The sequence below is a fragment of the Elephantulus edwardii genome, unplaced genomic scaffold (genome assembly GCF_000299155.1).
Source record: "Elephantulus edwardii isolate Elephantulus edwardi_28Jun2011 unplaced genomic scaffold, EleEdw1.0 scaffold00318, whole genome shotgun sequence".
Classification (NCBI taxonomy): domain Eukaryota; kingdom Metazoa; phylum Chordata; class Mammalia; order Macroscelidea; family Macroscelididae; genus Elephantulus; species Elephantulus edwardii.
The window spans coordinates 1,060,454-1,079,432 of record NW_006400068.1 but is presented as its reverse complement, the minus strand read 5'-3'; the positions used below and the strand labels follow the sequence as shown (position 1 = coordinate 1,079,432).

The 18,979-nt window shown below is 35.0% G+C and overlaps 1 protein-coding gene across 1 annotated transcript in view; it reads left to right on the top strand.

The window, feature by feature from the left end:
- HMCN1 (hemicentin 1) overlaps positions 1-18,979 on the top strand; it is a 763,653-nt gene that overhangs the window by 564,817 nt on the left and 179,857 nt on the right. Inside the window, exons 46-50 of the mRNA XM_006901311.1 lie at positions 431-712; positions 2,059-2,226; positions 11,763-11,876; positions 12,583-12,669; positions 13,689-13,880. Coding sequence (XP_006901373.1) covers positions 431-712; positions 2,059-2,226; positions 11,763-11,876; positions 12,583-12,669; positions 13,689-13,880 — 843 coding nt within the window. The remainder of the gene's footprint in view (positions 1-430; positions 713-2,058; positions 2,227-11,762; positions 11,877-12,582; positions 12,670-13,688; positions 13,881-18,979) is intronic.

Below are 18,979 nucleotides of genomic sequence, written 5' to 3'. Positions count from 1 at the left end.
AGAATAAATTTCCTTTTATTGAAATTGTGGAAGTCTGTTTTTCTAATTGCAAATATTCTACAGATATTTCTGGGAGTCTTTTTTGGAGTAGGCTATCACATCTATTTTAAGTTAGTGTTAGGAAGACACCTTTAAATCAGAGAAAGTGACAAATAATAAGTTCAAATATTTGTACATAACTTCACAAAAGCAGAGAAGATGTGAAATATGTTATTTTGCTACTATGTCAATATCTTTCTTTCAAGTATAAACCCACTTAGAAATATTGAAGAAAGATTATGCCTGCTAATATAGTAATGCCATATTTATACTCCTGGGTTTCTTTTTTGGTAGTTTATATTTGAAAATTAAAACTTAACTTTAGTCCATAATTCCTATGTAAAATTTGAAGCAAATATTCCCTGTTGTATTCCTTTTCCTTTTCTCCCAGTTCGTCCAACTATATCCAACAGTGGGAACCAGCCTACTGAAGTTATTATGACTCGAGGGAAAAGTATTTCCTTGGAGTGTGAAGTACAGGGTATTCCTCAACCATCAGTAACCTGGATGAAAGATGGCCGCCCTTTGGCCAAGGGAAAGGGCGTGGAAATACTGAATGAAGGTCGTATTCTTAAGCTGAAGAATGTTCATGTGTCTGATACAGGCCGCTATGTGTGTGTGGCTATGAATGTAGCAGGGATGACTGACAGAAAATACGACTTAAGTGTACATGGTAAGTATAAAAGAGGCTCAGTAGGTCTAGCATCCTGGATAGGAGATACTGAAACTCATTCACCAGTTGTTTTTGTTGTGTACCCTTGAGTAGGAAGTGGCCCACAGGTGACATTAGGTTTTCAGGTACAGTAAATCAGTAACCCTAACCCTCAGAACAGCTGGTAGATTCCAACCTCATGCCTTTGGAATTCCAGCACAGTTTCTTACCACTAGGCCACAAGAGCTCCCTCCAATAGTCTATTCTTTACCATCTATGTATCACTTCTCTAAATCTGTCTTATTATTGCTTCTTCTGTGTTTTACTTCTTATTTCTTACTTACCCAAGAAAAGCACATAAGATATTCTTTTAGGAAATGAAGCAGTTGAATAGATAATTGCTTTCTTCAATTTCTTTTTTATTTTTATCTAAAGCTGTCCCATCTACAATTCTACATATGTTTTACAAACTGACAGCCTTATATGCTTATATAAACTTATGCTCTTTAGAGATTTCTGATTCTGCATCATTTATGCATGTACTAAAGGGGGTTTTAATATTTTAATGAGTTATAATTATAAAAAGAATAGACAAGAAAATATACACATTCAGGAAGACCTAATTTGAAATAGCCAAATTGAACTGTAGTGCTTTGACCTATGATTGTGTTTCATACAATCATCCTCACGCATTATGTCTTACAAAATTAATCACCGTTGAACCTTGCCCATCTTTGCCCTGTCTCATTCATCATATTTTACAAAATTTATCATCTTTGAACTTTGCCAATCATTACCCTACCTTTGCACCTGGATCCTGCCCATTTCCTTCCCTCTCACCTCCCCCTACACCTACCAAACTCTGCAAGCCTGTGGTTTACCTATCCTCACCCTTCCACACCCACCCCTTCCCTCCTTGAGCTCCCATAGATGTTTTACTAGTTATCATTCTATTTTTTACAATAATGGTTTTGTGCAGTATTTGTCCTTAAGTGACTGAATTAGTTCACCCAGCATAATACTCTCAGTGTATCCCAAGTTATGTAGTATTTTTTTTAAAGTTCCTTCCGAGTGCTACATAGTATTCCATTGTGTGAATATACCTCAATTTCTCAATCTATTTGGTTAGTTTTTATTAAGGTCTTGATGTTAAAACTGTTTGTTAGAAAATTCTCCCTGTAAAATGAAAGTATGAATCCATATTAGATACATACCCAAATAATAGCATAATATTGTGATTGCTTATCTTACTTACTGTTGAACTAAAAATGAAAGCCTTATTATTATCAATATGATATCTTATATTTGATCTTTGATATGTTTATTGGCTACTTTCCCCCCCATTTACTACTTGTTTTGTTTTACAGCTCCTCCAAGTATCATAGGGAACCATGGCATACCTGAAAACATCAGTGTCATAGAAAAGAACTCCGTGTCCCTAACTTGTGAAGCTTCAGGAATTCCCTTGCCTTCTATAACCTGGCTTAAAGATGGGTGGCCCATCACCCTTAGCAGTTCTGTGAGAATCATCTCAGGTAAAAGAAATTATAGCAACCTAGTGACCTGCTTCACCTTGTATGGCCAAAATTATTATTAATTTATCATATCTACTGCCAGAATTCCAGGCTGGGTTTAGAAGGAGTCGTGGTACTAGGGATATTGTAGCTGATGTTAGATGGATCTTAGCTGAAAGCAGGAAATACCAGAAGAATGTCTATCTGTGTTTCATTGATTATGCAAAGGCATTTGACTGTGTGGATAATAACAAACTGTGGCTGACTCTGAGAAGAATGGGAATCCCAGAATATTTAATCATGCTAATGCAAAACCTATACTTGGACCAAGAGGCAGTCGTCAGAAAAGAGCAGGGTAACACTGCATGGTTCAAAATTGGGAAGGGTGTACGCCAGGGATGTATCCTATCTCCATACCTTTTCAACCTGTATGCAGAGTAGATTATCCGAGACGCTTGACTCTATGAGGAGAAGTGTGGCGTCAGGATTGGTGGAAGATCTATTAACAATCTGTGTCATGCAGATGACACAACCCCGCTTGCTGAAACTGAGGAAGACCTCATGCACTTGCTGCAGAGGGTCAAGACTGCAGCCTTCAGTATGGACTGAGGCTCAATGTCAAGAAGACGAAGATTCTCACAAGTGGACCAATTGGCAACATCAGGATGGATGGCAAAGAGATTGAGATTGTTCACAGCTTCAGTTTGCTCGGCTCCACGGTCATCACTCTTGGCACCGGCATCCAGGAAATCAAACAACGTATTGCAATGGGAAAGTCTGCTCTTAGGGACCTCTCTAAAGCACTCAAAGCAACGGTGTGTCTCTGGAGACTAAGGTGCGTCTGATACAGGCCATGGTCTTTGTAATTACTTGTTATGCATCAGAGAGTTAGACAATGACTAGGGACGATAGAAGAAGAATTGATACCTTTGAGCTGTGGTGCTGGAGAAGAGTATTGAATACCGTGGACTGCCAAGAAAATAAACAGATTCATCCTGGAGAGGGTTAAGCCAGGCTACACCTTGGAAGTAAGGATTCTGGGGCTTCGTCTGACATACTTTGGACATGTTGTAAGGAGGGACAAGTCCTGGAGAGGGACATCATGCTTGGGAAGGTGGAGGGACAGCCCAGGAGGGGAAGACCATCTATGAGGGGGATTGATTCAATGACTAGGGTAATCGAGATGGGTGTGTCAGAGGCAATGAGATTGGCTCAGGATAGAGCAGGGTTTAGGGCTGTTGTACATAGGGTTGCTATAAGTCGCAAACAACTCGACTGCACATAACAACAACAACATGGATTTCTACTCTTTTTTTTTCTTTTTTTTGGTTACTGTGATAATCATATAAAATATATTTAGATAACCTTAAAAAACTGTATGAAATGGATAAAATTTCTAAAAAGTTCTAAATCCTTTAAAAAGAAAATGTTGGCATTTGCCTATTTCTTAAATCATGAGATTGTCAGAGTGTTCATGTTACAATGAGTGTCAAACATTTTGAAAAGTGAAACTAAGAAGTGTGGAAATTGAATCCTTCATGTATAATGAATCATGCTACATAATATGTCTATATAACCAAATATTTCAACTTATTCATGACTCTAATCTGAGTTATGTTTATATTTCCAGGATGTGGTAGTTTCCTGTGAGCTAATACTTCTACCATTATTTTAGAAAGAATTTTTCAGCTTATTCCTAATCCAATTATGTAAGCAAAACGGAATAGCTTGTCTTTTATGAATAAATATAAACTTAAAGAGAGATTTCTTGTGGCATGCCACAGGAAACTGCATTTGGCTCTTTTAAGTAATAATTTCAACAATGAATATGAATGGGCCAAGTTTGAGGTTAATTAAAAAAAACCCAACCAGATACATAAAAGAATAACCTAAATGTTACATAAAGGCATAAGAATTCAAAAGCACTTCATATTGATTCTTCTAAGTTAAACCTAACACTGTAAAAATTTATGAACTCCTGTACATAGTTTCTGAAAATGGTGAAATGATAATGTGGTAAAAATGTAAAATATCTGGAAAGTGAATAACTGAATATTGAAAATCCTCAGTAAATGAAACAATGTTTGATGATCAATACCATTGTAATTAGTGAACTTAAAAAAAAACCCTCATATAATTACGCAAATAGAAAGATAGCTAATGAAACATGTATGGGGACCCCAGGGGGGAAGGAGTAGGAGCAGAGGGGTGAGGATGGGTAGAGGCACAGCCACAGGGTTGCTCAATTGGGGATTGGGAGACACGGAGGAGAGGGCGAGAAAATGCGAAGGATATAGCCCAAACCTGAAAAGACAGGGTAATGATGGACAAGGTCTAATGGTGATTGATTTTATAAAGCATACTCCATGGGAATGATTGTATGAAGCATAATTTGAATGACAAATAGTGTGAAACACAATGTATGTGAACTTTGTAAGCAAACTAATATAGCATTTTTTAAAAAGCAAAGCAAAAAAGAGCACTGTCAGCATTTCTCAAGTTATAAAAACTGTGGGGGGAAAAAAACTATTGAGTTTCAGTACTGAAGGATTTCATGCACAAAATATTAAATGGTAAAGAAAGTATCAAAAGAAGATGAAGACACAATCACTGTACCAAAAAGAATTGGTTGATGTTCAGCCATTGCAAGAGGTAATATGTAATCAGGAACTGATGGTAATGAAAGAAGACATTCAAGCTTCATTGAAGGCATTGCAAAGAAGGCATTAGGAATTAGCAGAACAGAAAGGTTTCAACAAACTGATACCACACAGCAATTTGTTTTCATATATGTAAGTCAAGAAATTTTAAAGGTCAGCTGACTGAAAGAAATTCTTATGTATGCTTAAAGAAAAGTGGTACAATGGAATATGCAGATTATTAATGAATACTGTTGACATCATATAGAATTGAAATTATCCTGAAGATAATTAAAAATAGTTACAGCAGTAACTATATTGAGCTTCCAGAAATAAAAGTAGTATTCAAGAGAAGACATTTAATAAAGGACATCATAGCTAGTGTCAGATTGCTCCTGACTGAAAGCAGACAATACAAGAAAAATATTTACTTCTGTTTTATTGTCTTTGCAAAGCCATTCACCTGTTTGAGATCATATGTATAACTTTGCAAAGAATGAGAATTCCATAACAATTTGTTGTTCTCATGCACAGCCTATACCTAGATCAAGAAGCAGTTATTTAAATATAATAAAGAGACACTGAATTATTTGTAATCAGGAAAATTATATGTCAATGTTGTATCTTTTCACCATACTTACTCAATATCTGTGCTGAGCATATAATCTGAGTAGTTGAACAATATGAAAATAAAGTTTCAAGACTGGAGTAAAACTTCTTAACAAACTCCACTCTGCAGATGACACAGCCTTGCTTTCCAAAAGTTAAAAAAACTGTTGGTAAAGATTAAAAACTATAGCATTTGTTGTTTATTACATCTCAACATAAAGAAAACAGAAATCCTTATAATGGACAACATGATAATCAGAAGATATTTAAATACTTCAAGAATTTTCTTTTGCTTTGATCTACATTCAACACTCTTGGATGCATCAGTGAAGAAATTAATTGCTGTATTGGGCAAGTCTGCTACAGAAGGCCTTTTTAAAGTGTTAAAAATGCTACCTTGCAAGCTAACATGCACCTGGCCCATGTCACAGTATTTTTCACTTGTTTTATATACATGCAAAGGCTGTACAATTAAAATGAAGGCAAAAGGTGTTTTAATGGTTTTTATTATGGCATTCATAAACAATATTGCATATACCTTGTACTGGCAGAAGATCTACCAAATCTGTCTGGGACAAACATAGAAGTGAATGTAATGAGACTGTGTCTCCTCGTAAACTTTGGGTATGTTATCAGGAAGACCAATCTCTAGAGTAGGACCTCATTCTTTGTAAACAGATAGTGAGAAAGACTCTCAAAAGAGAGTTGGCAGCTAAAGTGGGCTCCTCTACACTTGTAAGGATGGCACAGGGCTGAGTGGCATTTTGTTCTGTAATGTATGGTGTTGCAATGAGTAAGAACTGACTCAATGACACCTAACAACAGCAACAGAACGTCAAAGCATTCATGTGAAAAGATCTCTGAATATTGGTACTCATATTCTCAATAAGTACCAACAGACTAAGCTGTTGTCAAGAAAAGCAAATGCAACATTTTTCTATATTATAACTTATTTATGTAAATATATACTATATAAATATATATAAATATAACATATTCAATGAGTAAATATAAAATGCAATATATATTTTCTCAAATAAGAGGATTGTTTTATTTTTACCTATTAGTTCTTATCTAGGATACTGTATTGATTGACAATAATCTTAACAGATATTAATCGTAGTGATAAGTTATCTCAAAAGAATTCATATGTCTGTATTTATCAGAAATGTAGAAAAGTAGACATTGAAGGTTAAAAATGTAAATTAAATTTAAATATTATAAGAGCCATAATGTTAAAAAATATTGTATTTTTAGTTCTTTCCAGTTGTTTCTAGTTAAGGGAAAAAATTATTGTCACTTTATATAAAATTCTAGTGACAGCTCTAAGTGTATCCCTAGAATATTATACCCAGTAACAATAGTTTGTATAAGCAACTTCAAAAATATTTTTATCACTTAAAATCAAGAGGAACTACTTCTAGAGATAGTGTAATGCTTTCTCCTACGTCTTTTCAAGCAAATCATAAGTTGCTAGTTTTTAAATATTTTTCAGAAAAGTCCTTACTTAAAGTTGGAGTTGTTATCCTTGTGCGCTGTCCCGACAACCTGAGTCATAGCAATCGCTGTAAACCGTAGGTTTGACTCCGTTATTATCTTTCTGCAAACAGATCTTCAGGTCTTTAATGAGCAGCATCTGGGGGATATGAACTGTAGTGTTGGAAATTAGTCACTAATGTCTCAAAGTAATATGTACTTGAGAAAGATACATAGTTATTAATCCTGTTTACTATCTGTGGCTTACACTAGATAAGTTACTTAATTTACCAAATTTCAGCCTATAAAATGGAAGTATTAATAATGATTGCCTCTTATAGTTGCTACAAAGGCAATATGAGGTAATGTGCATAAATCATTTCACTTAGTGTCGGCTCATGTGTTAAGTATTTAATGCATTTTTGTTCTTATTGCCATAGACAATGTGGTATAAATGATCCCTGTCTCCAGGAAATTTCTATACACTTACTATGATGTTTTCATTTCTACAGGATTCCAGTGTTTGTGAATATTAAAGACACAAAGTAATGACAAAAGATTAAAATTTATTGAGCAGGTTGAGAAGACATTGTAATTAGTTACATTAATCAGTGACAATATTAATCAAAACAAAATGTCTATGAAGAATTGCATGAGAAAGCATTATGATTTGTAAATCCTCACTCAAATAAAAAAGAAATTTTTATTTTAATTTTAATAAAATAGAAAATATTTTATTTACTTATTTATATATTAAATAATAAAATAAAGATACTAAATTTTAATTTATTATGATACATATATACACATAAAAATTTGAAAACTATTTTTTTAAAAAAATAACCCAAAACAACTTGTTGACCATGGATTTGAACACATTTTCTTGTCTTGAAATGACCCTCATGTTATGAGGCTTACTTTCAGTAAAGACTTATTGAAAAAGTAGGAATACTTGTTAATTACCACACTCCTGTAAAAGTAAAATGCAACATTGAGTGATGTACTCTGGCTTACTGACTATTTTATTTGCAGTAGTGGTGTCTTAATTTCACTTTGTTTTGTTTTGTTTTGTTTGACTAGCAATTAGGTATCTCTGAATAAACATATTAAAAGTATTTCACTTTGTGCTGCTGCCAAAAGAGTCATCCGGTTTTACTCTCAGAATATGTGTTTTATGCCACAGATGAATGAGAACCAAATCAATGGCATATGACCACCTTATCCTTGCTTAATCTGTTGCACACTTCTATTTTATTAACATTAGTCCTGTTGAGACCTCAAGTTCACATTTTCTGAAAGCATTGTTTTGGTGAGGGCCTTATTATTATGCCAAGAACAGAAAACCAATGTGAAAATTTAATTGATACAAGAATTATCTCCATGTAAGTAAAGATTAGTGTTAGCCCTATCCTCTCCTCTCACAGGAATAAAAGGATCAGAGACCAAGAAAAGAAAGGTCATGAGATTTAGGAGGTTGAGAGGTTAGAGTCTTCACTAACTCGTTCAAATGGAATTGCTTCAATCACGTTCAACTGAAATAATTCTATAAGTCTCATTTATCTTGAGTAGCGGAGGTAACTTGCATCTTTTCCTTAATAACATTGTTTAATTGTATTCATTTTTATTTGCCCACATTAAATTGGGGGAAACCCTCCTGAATTTAGGTAATCAGTTTTGTCTAAAAACCAAATCATTGGTTCTACTAAACTTACCTTTCTATGGACTTAAATGATAGCAGTTTATTGTGTTTATAAAAATGGAAAGTAGATGTATACTTCTGAAAAGCTATGAAAACCAGAACTAGAAAGATGTACATAAAAATTCATTAAATACGGTTTAATTTCTTTAAGTTCAAATTTATATTAACAGACTAAAATATGCTACATAGAAGTTATTCTAAAATTTAAAAATATTCTTTTTTTCTTAGTCTTACTCCTCATATTATTTCTTCACACTTATTTCTCTGAAGAGTGTTTCAGGTTCATTTGTTCATTCTACTATTGTTCTTTTTTTAGCTTAACTTTTTTCCTTCATTTTTTTATCTTATACTGATTTATTTATAAAGTTCATGTACATTGTTCTTTCTCATTTCCTTTTCCCACTCTTCCCTCCACCTACCAAATTGTGTGACCCTATAATTAACACTACCCTTCCCGCACCCATCCTTCTCTCTCTGCTCCCACTCTCCTCCCACTTGAATCCTCATACTCATTCTACAATAATGATTTTATACAGTATTTGTCCTTATGGGCTGAGTTAGTTCACTTAACATAATGCTCTCCAGTCCCTCCCAAGTTAGGTAGTAATTTGCAAAGTCATTTCTCCTGCAAGCTACATAGTATTCTGTTGTGTGAATGTACCATAATTTCTCAATCCATTCAATTGTGGTTGGACATTTGGGCTGTTGCCATGTTCTTGCAACAGTGAATAACTCTATTATGAACATTGGTGTACAAGTCTCCATTTGTTTCTCAGTTCTGATATTTTCAGGGTATATTCCAAGTCATGAAGTAGCTGGGTCATAGGAATTTCCTATATTCAACTTTTTGAGGAAGTGCCAAACTGCCTTTCAGTGTTGTACTGAAAATGGTTGTACCATTTTACAGTCGCATCAACAGTGTATAAGAGTCTCACACCGCTGGCAGTGGCAGAGATTAACAGGACAGCAAGTACTAAATGTTGGAGAGAATGTGACAAGAAAAGAACTCTTCTATTGTTTTTTAAATGGAGACTCCAACCTCCATATTTTATCATGCTATAATTTCACTTTCAGTCTGCATAGTCTTTTTGGTTCAAGACTATTTCCTCAAACATAGACATAACACAGAAGTCCAAATGTATAAAGAATAGAAAGCATTCATACTAGTAAAGATTATCATTAACTTTTATAAATATTAATTCTGGAACACCATGAAACATTCGAAAGCAAAAAAAACAATAAGCAGTCCTTATGCCTACACATATCACATCCACGTTGCTGTCACCTAGATCAGGATTGTACTAAACTAGTAATCCTATACATCTGCCACAATTGTGTTTCTTTTTTTTTATTTCTTTTTTTTATTATTATTAAATTTTATTAGTTTTAATGAACATTTACAGGGATTTTGGGTTTTCATTCCTTCATTGCTGCACCATTCTCTCTACCCTCCTCCCGTTTGTTCTTCTTCCCCGCCATCCGAATGTCTGTTTTAATTGTCCAATTGCCACAGTGCTTGTCAAAGTCAGTTCTGATTAATCTCCTTTGTCGGTGTGTCCTTTGCCATTCCCTATCACTCCTCCCTGAGAGAGACTTCACCCTGATTCATAAGGAAAAGGGGATGGTGTATTCTCTTAGCTACTTCCTGCTGAAAAGGGACGCTGTGGGTTTCAGGGTGAAGATCTTCTCTCACTACTCTAAAGGGCCCCTTTGGCAGTAGGAAACACATAGACTATTATGGAGATTGATTTTGGAATTTAGATGCACTCTTATTGATTGTGCTTGGCCGTACATGTTCATATCCTTGAAGATGTATCATGGGGGTGTTGCAACCTAGAAGACACAAATTTAACTAACAAGTTATAAGTACATGAGTCAAAAATTATGGAAATGTAAAAGAAAAGATTCTTTCATTGTTTTGCAAATCCTCCCCCAGGTCCCCTCCACCATGTAGCCCTCGCTCTAGACTCCTGTGATGACAGAAATACCTAGTCACATATCTCTTTTAAACAGTTTTTTTCCTCCTCTGTTTCAGTGCAGTATACATTATTGAACCTATCTTACTCAGTCTCATTTCTAAAGCAAAAGTCAGACTGTGACTTTTCACATACTTTAGTGAACATAATAAAACCTAAGGTCATTGTTGTAATGTGTAGACTCTGGGTCATCTCTACTCATCTTAATTTACCATTTCTTTATTCTGCTTCAGATATCATTACTTAAATCCTTCTATCTCTGTATCCTTGGTCATTTAACGTAGATTGGCTTCCCTTAGTTCTTCTGTGTATTATAATATACTTTTGTTTTAAGATTATGTTTAAAAAGAATCTATGTAAATCTGTTTCTGTTTGTTGTCATCCAGTATTGTCTTTAATTCTTTTGTTGCTATTGTTATTTTTGTTTTTGTTGTTGTTGTTAAGTGCTGTCGAGTCATAGACAACTCATAGTGACCCTATGAATGAAAGACCTGAACACTTGTATAACTTCCATCATTTCTCCAAGTTCACAGACTTTCCAAAGGCAAGCTATTTCAGAAATGGATGCCACTTTTGCTTCCAAGCTTGTTTTAATAGGGAGCTCCACCAAACACTGCCCACGATGGGTAACCATTATTGCATTTGACACATCAGCATCAGATAATTAAGAATTTAATTAAAAATTACCATACACATACATATCATCAGCCTCCTTAAAAAGAGATCTGAAATTTAATGAATTTATGACTATATTGGATATTTTTAACAAAAATACCCTTATTTTTACCTGTCCCTAGAAATACTTTTAACATGTTTTCTTTAGGGATTTATTGCTGCTTTAGCAGTAGGCCATATAGAAATGCAATTAATAATGAAAAACAATTTTATGATACAATCTTGCAAGATAGGACAACAATTAACAAGCCATGAGAAGCATATCGAATGAAGCTCTTGGACTTACTCTGTTGCTATTATAACTGTATTTTTCCACTGAAGCAAAACAAATTCTTCTGGGTTATCTAGTCTGCTTTATAGGCTTAAAATTTGGCATACATTAATATCTAAATGTATTGTTCAATTATTTGAACTCTGTATCACTTGAACAACTTATGAAAATTTCATTTTCTCTGTAAGTCATTTGGTGATTTGTTTCTTCAGGAGGCAGGACTCTGCGATTGATGCAGACCAGAATAGAAGATGCTGGCCAGTATACTTGTGTCGTGAGAAATACAGCTGGTGAAGAAAGAAAACTCTTTGAACTTTCAGTGTTAGGTACTTACATGACTTGCAATATCTAGAAAAGATTCTAATCAGCTCAAATCGTTTCTGGGAGGAGAGTTGAAAGTTTGAGATGTGCCTCTTTTTTTTTTTTTTTTGGCCTTTTGACATTCACATTTTGCAAGAATTCAATGTTAGACTAATTTGAAGACAGCCTGATTTGCTGAAATGTCATGTACGGCCATTTCATTAAACAACATTCTGAAACACTGAATAATTTGAGTGTGTATTGGAGTTGTATATTGATGCCAAGTCAGAAGCAGGTCATAGCTGATCCTCCGGCAGGTTATCAGAGGCTGTAAGTTACAAGAGAGGAAATTGCTCCTCTCTTCTGAGAGTGACCGGTGGATTCAAACCACTAACTTTTGAATTGATAGCACAACTCCTTGCCTAATAAGTTACAATAGTGCCACTGAACTTATAGTAGAGGAAATAAATGTCTTCCACATTGAGTTGCTGATAAGTTTTTATCTAGACTTTATTATGATAATATTTATTCGAATATAATAACTTATTATAGATCTTATAATCAGACTTGACCATATTAATATTATGGCATTATTTTAGTAAAAAGACAATAAATGAAAATTTAGGGCTTGGACTTTGATTTTATACCTTAATTAAAATAAAGTTTGATGCCTATAAAAATAAAATGTTGGTTTTGGAGTTAGGTTTTCCTTTTTCTATGTTTTGCTTTTAGTACCACCTCATATTGTGGGTGAGAACACCTTGGAAGACGTGAAAGTGAAAGAGAGACAAAACATCACACTGACTTGTGAAGTAACAGGTATGAGGACTCAACACTCAGATTTCTGCTGTTTCTTCCACTAATTATTATTCACTGCCTCTATCTGTATGACTTAACTAGTTGGAAAAGTTCAAGCTATTTTAATAAAGCAGTTACCAAACCTGTTGCCACAGAGTAGCAGAATCTGATTCATAGTGACTGTAACAGTAGCTAAATACAGCTATATTATGATCGACATTTGAAATTGTATTCTAATGTAGCTGACAGAATTCAAGTGGAAATTATCAAAGATTCTGCGGTGATGAAGAGCAAATGGCTACGTCTTTTAATTCAGTACAACAACTCTAATTAGATATACAATCTGCAAATCTCTCTCATTCTGTAGGTTATCTTTTCAGGCCCCTCCCACACCCCACATCCAGAAAACTGTATTTATTATCATGCACAGTCACTGAAGTATCTCAGTCAATGTATTCACAAAGATTTTCATGAATAGTAACAGCTACAGAAATTAAATTATGATTACAACAAAAACTTCTTCTGCTCTTTGTAGGTTGACTCTGTGGAAGGAATTTCAAAATTACTTAACCAGATTATTCACAATTTTGCCTGATATTTTATATCATGCTTTCACTGAATTTGAAGATCATCCAGCAGTTCTCAGGCCTTTTCTTAGTCTGATAATGACCTTCTAGATTTATCAGTTTAAAGTTTTTGAATGCCCTAATTTGAAATTTTATCCCATCTCCCTGTACCCAGAATTTAAACAGTTGATTCTAAGTCTCAACCATAATTTCTATCCAGGTGGCTATGGGGGTTGGTTTAGCAATGTTAAATGTAGTGTAACTATTAATACCATAAAAGAGTCTATATTTGAAATTATATTTTTAAATTAAAGTAGCCATGCTGTTTAAGAAATGAGATATGTAAGAAACACAAATGAGTGAAAACATCCTTTTTCATTGTTTACTAACTATAAATGTAATTGTTTGTCAATTCTCAGACCTGATTGTTTGGTTGTTTTGTTCTTTGCTTGGTTTTTTTTTTTTTTCTTAAAGGGAATCCAGTACCAGAAATAACATGGCACAAAGATGGGCAGCTCCTCCAAGAAGATGACAGTCACCACATTATATCTGGGGGTCGTTTTCTTCAAATCACTAATGCCCAAGTACTACACACTGGCAGATACACCTGTCTGGCTTCTAACACAGCTGGGGACAAAAGCAAAAGTTTCAGTCTTAACGTGTTTGGTAAGTCTAGGCTTTGCTTCTCGAAGAAGCACACATCACTATAGGCTAAGTTTTCTAACTCTGTGCACTTAATGTTTCTACCATTGCATTTCATTACAAAAGAAGGGCAGACTTTGTGGCATTTTCTGCTTTTCTTTCATTTGTTAATTGATACACTCATAAATTCATTAATTACATATGGAATACTTATGGTATTTCAGGAACTGTGTTTTGTGCTAGGACACAAGATATACATTAAATAAACAGTAACAGAAAGGTAATCAAGAAGCAGATGACTAGAAAAATGTATATGAGGAGCAGGGGTGGGGTGCGGGATGGTGAGAACAGAGGGGTGAGGATGGGAGAGTGTAATCATAGGTAATCACACAATTTGATGGGTGGAGGGAGGGTGGATTAAGGAAATGGGAAAGATACGGTGTAAAAAACAACATACATGATCATTGTAAGTAAATCAGTATAAAATTAAAAAAATTCTTATAAAAAAAAGAAGAAGCAGGTAAAAAAATGGAATTCATCCTGAGATTGTATAGTACTTTTCTATTTGTATCTATTCTATAGTAGGTATGGATTCAGAATTAGGAGATATCTATGCATGTTGGTACATTCAGCTCCATTATAAAATTATGATTGCACTTTGTATAGACTCTTAAGTGCAGCTTATCTTGAAATTTAAAAAGCACCAACAAAATGTAAATTCCTTTATTTAGGTGCCATCAAGTCAGCTGAGACACATAGTGACCCTGTGGGAAACAAAAGGAAACCCTGCACAATCCTTAACATCTCATAATCTCTACTGTGCTTAAACCTATTGTAACCACGGTGTTAATTCATCTCATTTAGTGTCTTCCTTTTTTTGCTTGACCTTCTACTTTGCCAACCAGGGTATCTTTTTTCAGTGACTAGTCCCTCCTGACAACATGCCAGATGAATTCGTATGTGAAAAAAAATATTTTAAAGAGAGCTCTGTCTGCAAATAGATACTTTTCCGAGTCAGATTTGTCTGTTTATTAAATTATTGTAGGCAGCATGAGAATGGCCAAGTCTGAACACTACTTATTCCATAAAGGGAGACTATATCGACTGCATTCAGAGTACAAAAGAAATTTCTGTAAGGTCAGATGTGCTCCCTCATGCTCCTGTAATTACGTCTTGTCATTGTTGTGTGCCACTGAGTCAAAACTGACACATAGCTGACCATTATGTGGTTTTCAGAGGCAATAAATTGCATAAAGGAGATCGTCCATTGTTGTTCCAAAGAGCAACAAGTGGATTTGAACCATGAACCTTTGGTTTTTGGAGTGTAACTCCTTACTGGTAAATCACCAGAGCTTCCTACTTACTAGGCCTGTTATCCACTGCAGTGACTGCACAGATTTCAAAACCATATGGCTGTGAGGTTCATTTGGGACGTTAACAGGTTATAATTCAAGTTAGTAGCAGTCCCTCAGTCCAGATAGCTTTTCAAGTGTGGTCACAGGCCCTTTGACCTTTGGTCGTATGGCTGGGGCCAGTGTTAGTCCTACCAGTTATGGAGTCTTCCCTCAGCCCTCCAGCAAGCTTGGGTGAAGGCCTCTGGCTCTGGCTCTGTGGGGGAGCAGTCTCAAGTCAGCTCTGTCTTGGCTTGGTCTCTGGCACTCTGCTAAAACTGCTGTTGCTCTTAGTCTGACTGGAGTAGAAGAATCTCTGGCTGCTAGGGATGTAAACTCTTGTTGGTATTGAGAGGCCCAACTTCTGAATCTATTTGATTTAAACTTCATGGAATGATGAGACTAGCTAATTCCCTTTTAGATAGACTATTGTTGTGTTGTTGTGTACCGTAGAGTCAGAACCAACCCCATAGCTGACCCTCTGATGGATTTTCAGAGAAAATTAATTGCACAGGAGGAGATTGCCCATCCTTCTCTCATGGAGCAACTGTGGCCTCGAACTGTGTTCCTTCAGAATTGCAGCTCAGCTTCTTGCCACGAGGCCACTAGATAGGCTAGTATACCCTGTTTGTACAATCCTGCCCCTCCATGTGACAATGTCAAAGTCAATGGCTAGGAAAGCCATTTTGAACAAGAAATCCTCCACACTACACTGTTCTTTTGGTGATCCCTAGGCCCACAATTCAGAGACATTCTTCTTTAGTCTTTCTTGTCCAATTTTCACATGCATTTAGTGTAATTGAAGGTGCTCTTTACTAAATCATCTTCCCAGTAATTACTACTCATTATTTTTGTGGTTATTAAACAGACTATATGGAGCTCTGGTGACCTAGTGGCAAGAAGCTGTGCTGCGATCCCCAAGGCATTTGAGGCCACCAGCTGCTCCATGTAAGAAGAATGGTCAATCTCCTCTCACACGATTAACTGCCTCTGAAAACCCACCAAAGGATCTGACTTTATGGCACACAACAAACACATAACAACACAATTTGGAAGGATGTTTCCATACATAGAAACTTCCCATACAAAGCATAACCATTTGCTTTCTTATTACCTGAGAAGATACATCTATAGCATCTATATCTATATACATATGCAAGTAAAGATAAATCTTCACACTAGATAAAATGTAAATAAGTACACATTATTGAATAGTTTAAAGATATAATAATTATATAAGGCTGTGAACTCCAAAAGCACCAAACCATATTTGTTTTGTGTAGGATCTAGTTCTAGTACCTAACATTTACGATTGAATAACAGAACACATGGAAAGCTATGAATGAGAGTTCATAAGCAGTTTCTTCCGGACATGTCTGTGATATTTGGCCAATGTATAAAAGGCACATGCCCAGCCCTGGTTTGCCTATTCTTTCCTCCTCTGAAACTCATTGCTTCTCTTAGAGCTTTGAGTTCCATTGTGCCTCATTCCTCTCCACCAATTAATTCATCTTCAGCACAGTTCATCTCCAAATTCTGTTTCCTCTCTTCTTTTGAAATCTGATTTCAAATCATCTCCAACTCCCTTATGTAATTGAAATCTCATTTTTCCCACAGACAGTAGTTCCCTAGAGACCCTCTCCAGTTGAAATCACTCTTTTTTTTTTTTTTTTTAAATACCAAGATTCTCAAGTAATACCATCTGACTAAACCCCCACCACCCTTTGTGGTTATTTATCTACTTTCTTGGCACTTTCCATCAATACTGATGACTTAAGAATCTTAATAAAAACCTTCTTTTCTACCAATTACATAAAATAGAGGATATTCAAGTTTGAACTTTCATAGCTTCCATCCTACATAGTGATAAACTGAATGTTTTTACACTTTCTTATCTCAGAAGGAAAAGTCTTTCTAAAAAAAATTATTTTATTAATTTAATGAATATATACGGAGACTTTGGATTTCCATTAATTCATTGTTGCACATTTCTCCCTGCCCAGCCCTCCTCCCCAGTTAGCTCTTCTCTCTGAAAAGTAAAAGATAAAGTCCTTCATTGGTATACAATCCCTATTCACACAAATTGCTTGCAGTCATGCCCTTGTTCCCATATCTTGCTATCTTCTTCGTTAAGTGTCATTTCTGCATCTGCTTTACTTACAGCTTCACCTTCTATTGTTTCGGTCAGATCAGATTGTAACCAGTTATTGCCACAGATAAAGATAGTTTCAACTTAGCAGTTAAGCTTAATAGTTGACATCAACATTGAAGTTAAATCAATTTAACAGTTGGTTGATACAAGAACTACCCTATTTGTGATCAAATGACTTCTTTTTAAGTCATTGTAATGTTTTTACACTATTTATTACTTTATCCTTGCTTTTGCTTTTTTCCTGGTTATCATGCATAACTTTAGTTGCCCCTTTTAGCTTTCCTTTTTGAATGGGACCTTCTTTTTTTATTATTATTATTATTATTATTAGTGTGTGTGTACCGTCAAATCAGATCTGACTGGTACAGGAGGAGATTTCCCCTTCTTCCTTGGCAGAGTATCTGGTGGATTCGAACCGTGCGCCTCTGGGATTGCAGTGCAGCTTCTTGCCATTAGGCCACCAGAGCTTTCCTTTTTGAACTTTTATTTGGACTAGTTCTTAAACTCTAGGAATTCCATCATTATTTCTCTGCTTATTTTATATCTTCTCTCTGAGTAGTAACGTGTATTCTTATAGGCTTAAATTTAATTGTCTACTAATTGATGATTTTTAAAATCCCTTGGCTGGATTTAACCAAAACCCTAGATTTTTCTCCTAAGGTTCAGAGGTCTTTATACAATTATTTGTTAGGAACTTTTAGTCCTGAATGCTCATGGACACTTAAAATTTGAGATACTCAAATTTTAACAATCCATCTTCCCCTTTTAAATAAGCATTTCTGAAAGTTTGTATTTCTGTTGTATCATTGCATTTTAACTAGGTTTCCAAGAAAATGGGGGAAAGCCTTTATCATCAAACTCTGACTCCCTTATTCTTTAAATACTATCAAGTCCTGACAATTGAGTTTCTAAATATTTCTGTAACTACTTTTTCTTTATGCTTCCTTCAGTGTTCTGTTTCATTTCTTCATCATTTATCATACTGAAACAAATGAACATGTCTTTAACTGTCTTTAATTTGACTCTTTCAAGCCCATCCTTTAACTATTTCCTGTTTGCTTCTTGTTAATATTCAATCCATTCTTCTTTTTATTAGTACCCGGTTTTTTACCTGCTAACTACCACTGACTCTTTAAAGCTCACTTTGAATGATCTCTTGTACAAGGGCTTCTCTGAGGAGAGTTCTTATACTCCATATATCCAAAAGAGTTAATATTCCCTGAGCTAAAATTTCCATGATTGACTTTACTACATTTTATTATGATTTCTTGCTTATGTCTTCCATTATTACCCTGTGAGCTTCTGGGGGAAACTTACTACTCTTATGTAGGATAAGAACAAAAGTTGATTGTCTTCTGTATCTCTGAGGGAATAAAACTCTAAATTAAATTTGCTGCTGCTGAGTCCATTCTGACTCACAATAAGACATAGTAAAACAAAGGCATATAACTTAGACATAGTTCTCCTTTAGAGTATATTAGAACTTCTCTCTATTTGTTTATAAGACTGAAAATTTTTTTAATTTTAATTTTTATTTTACTTTAATGAGACTTTGGATTTCCATTAATTCATTGTTGCAC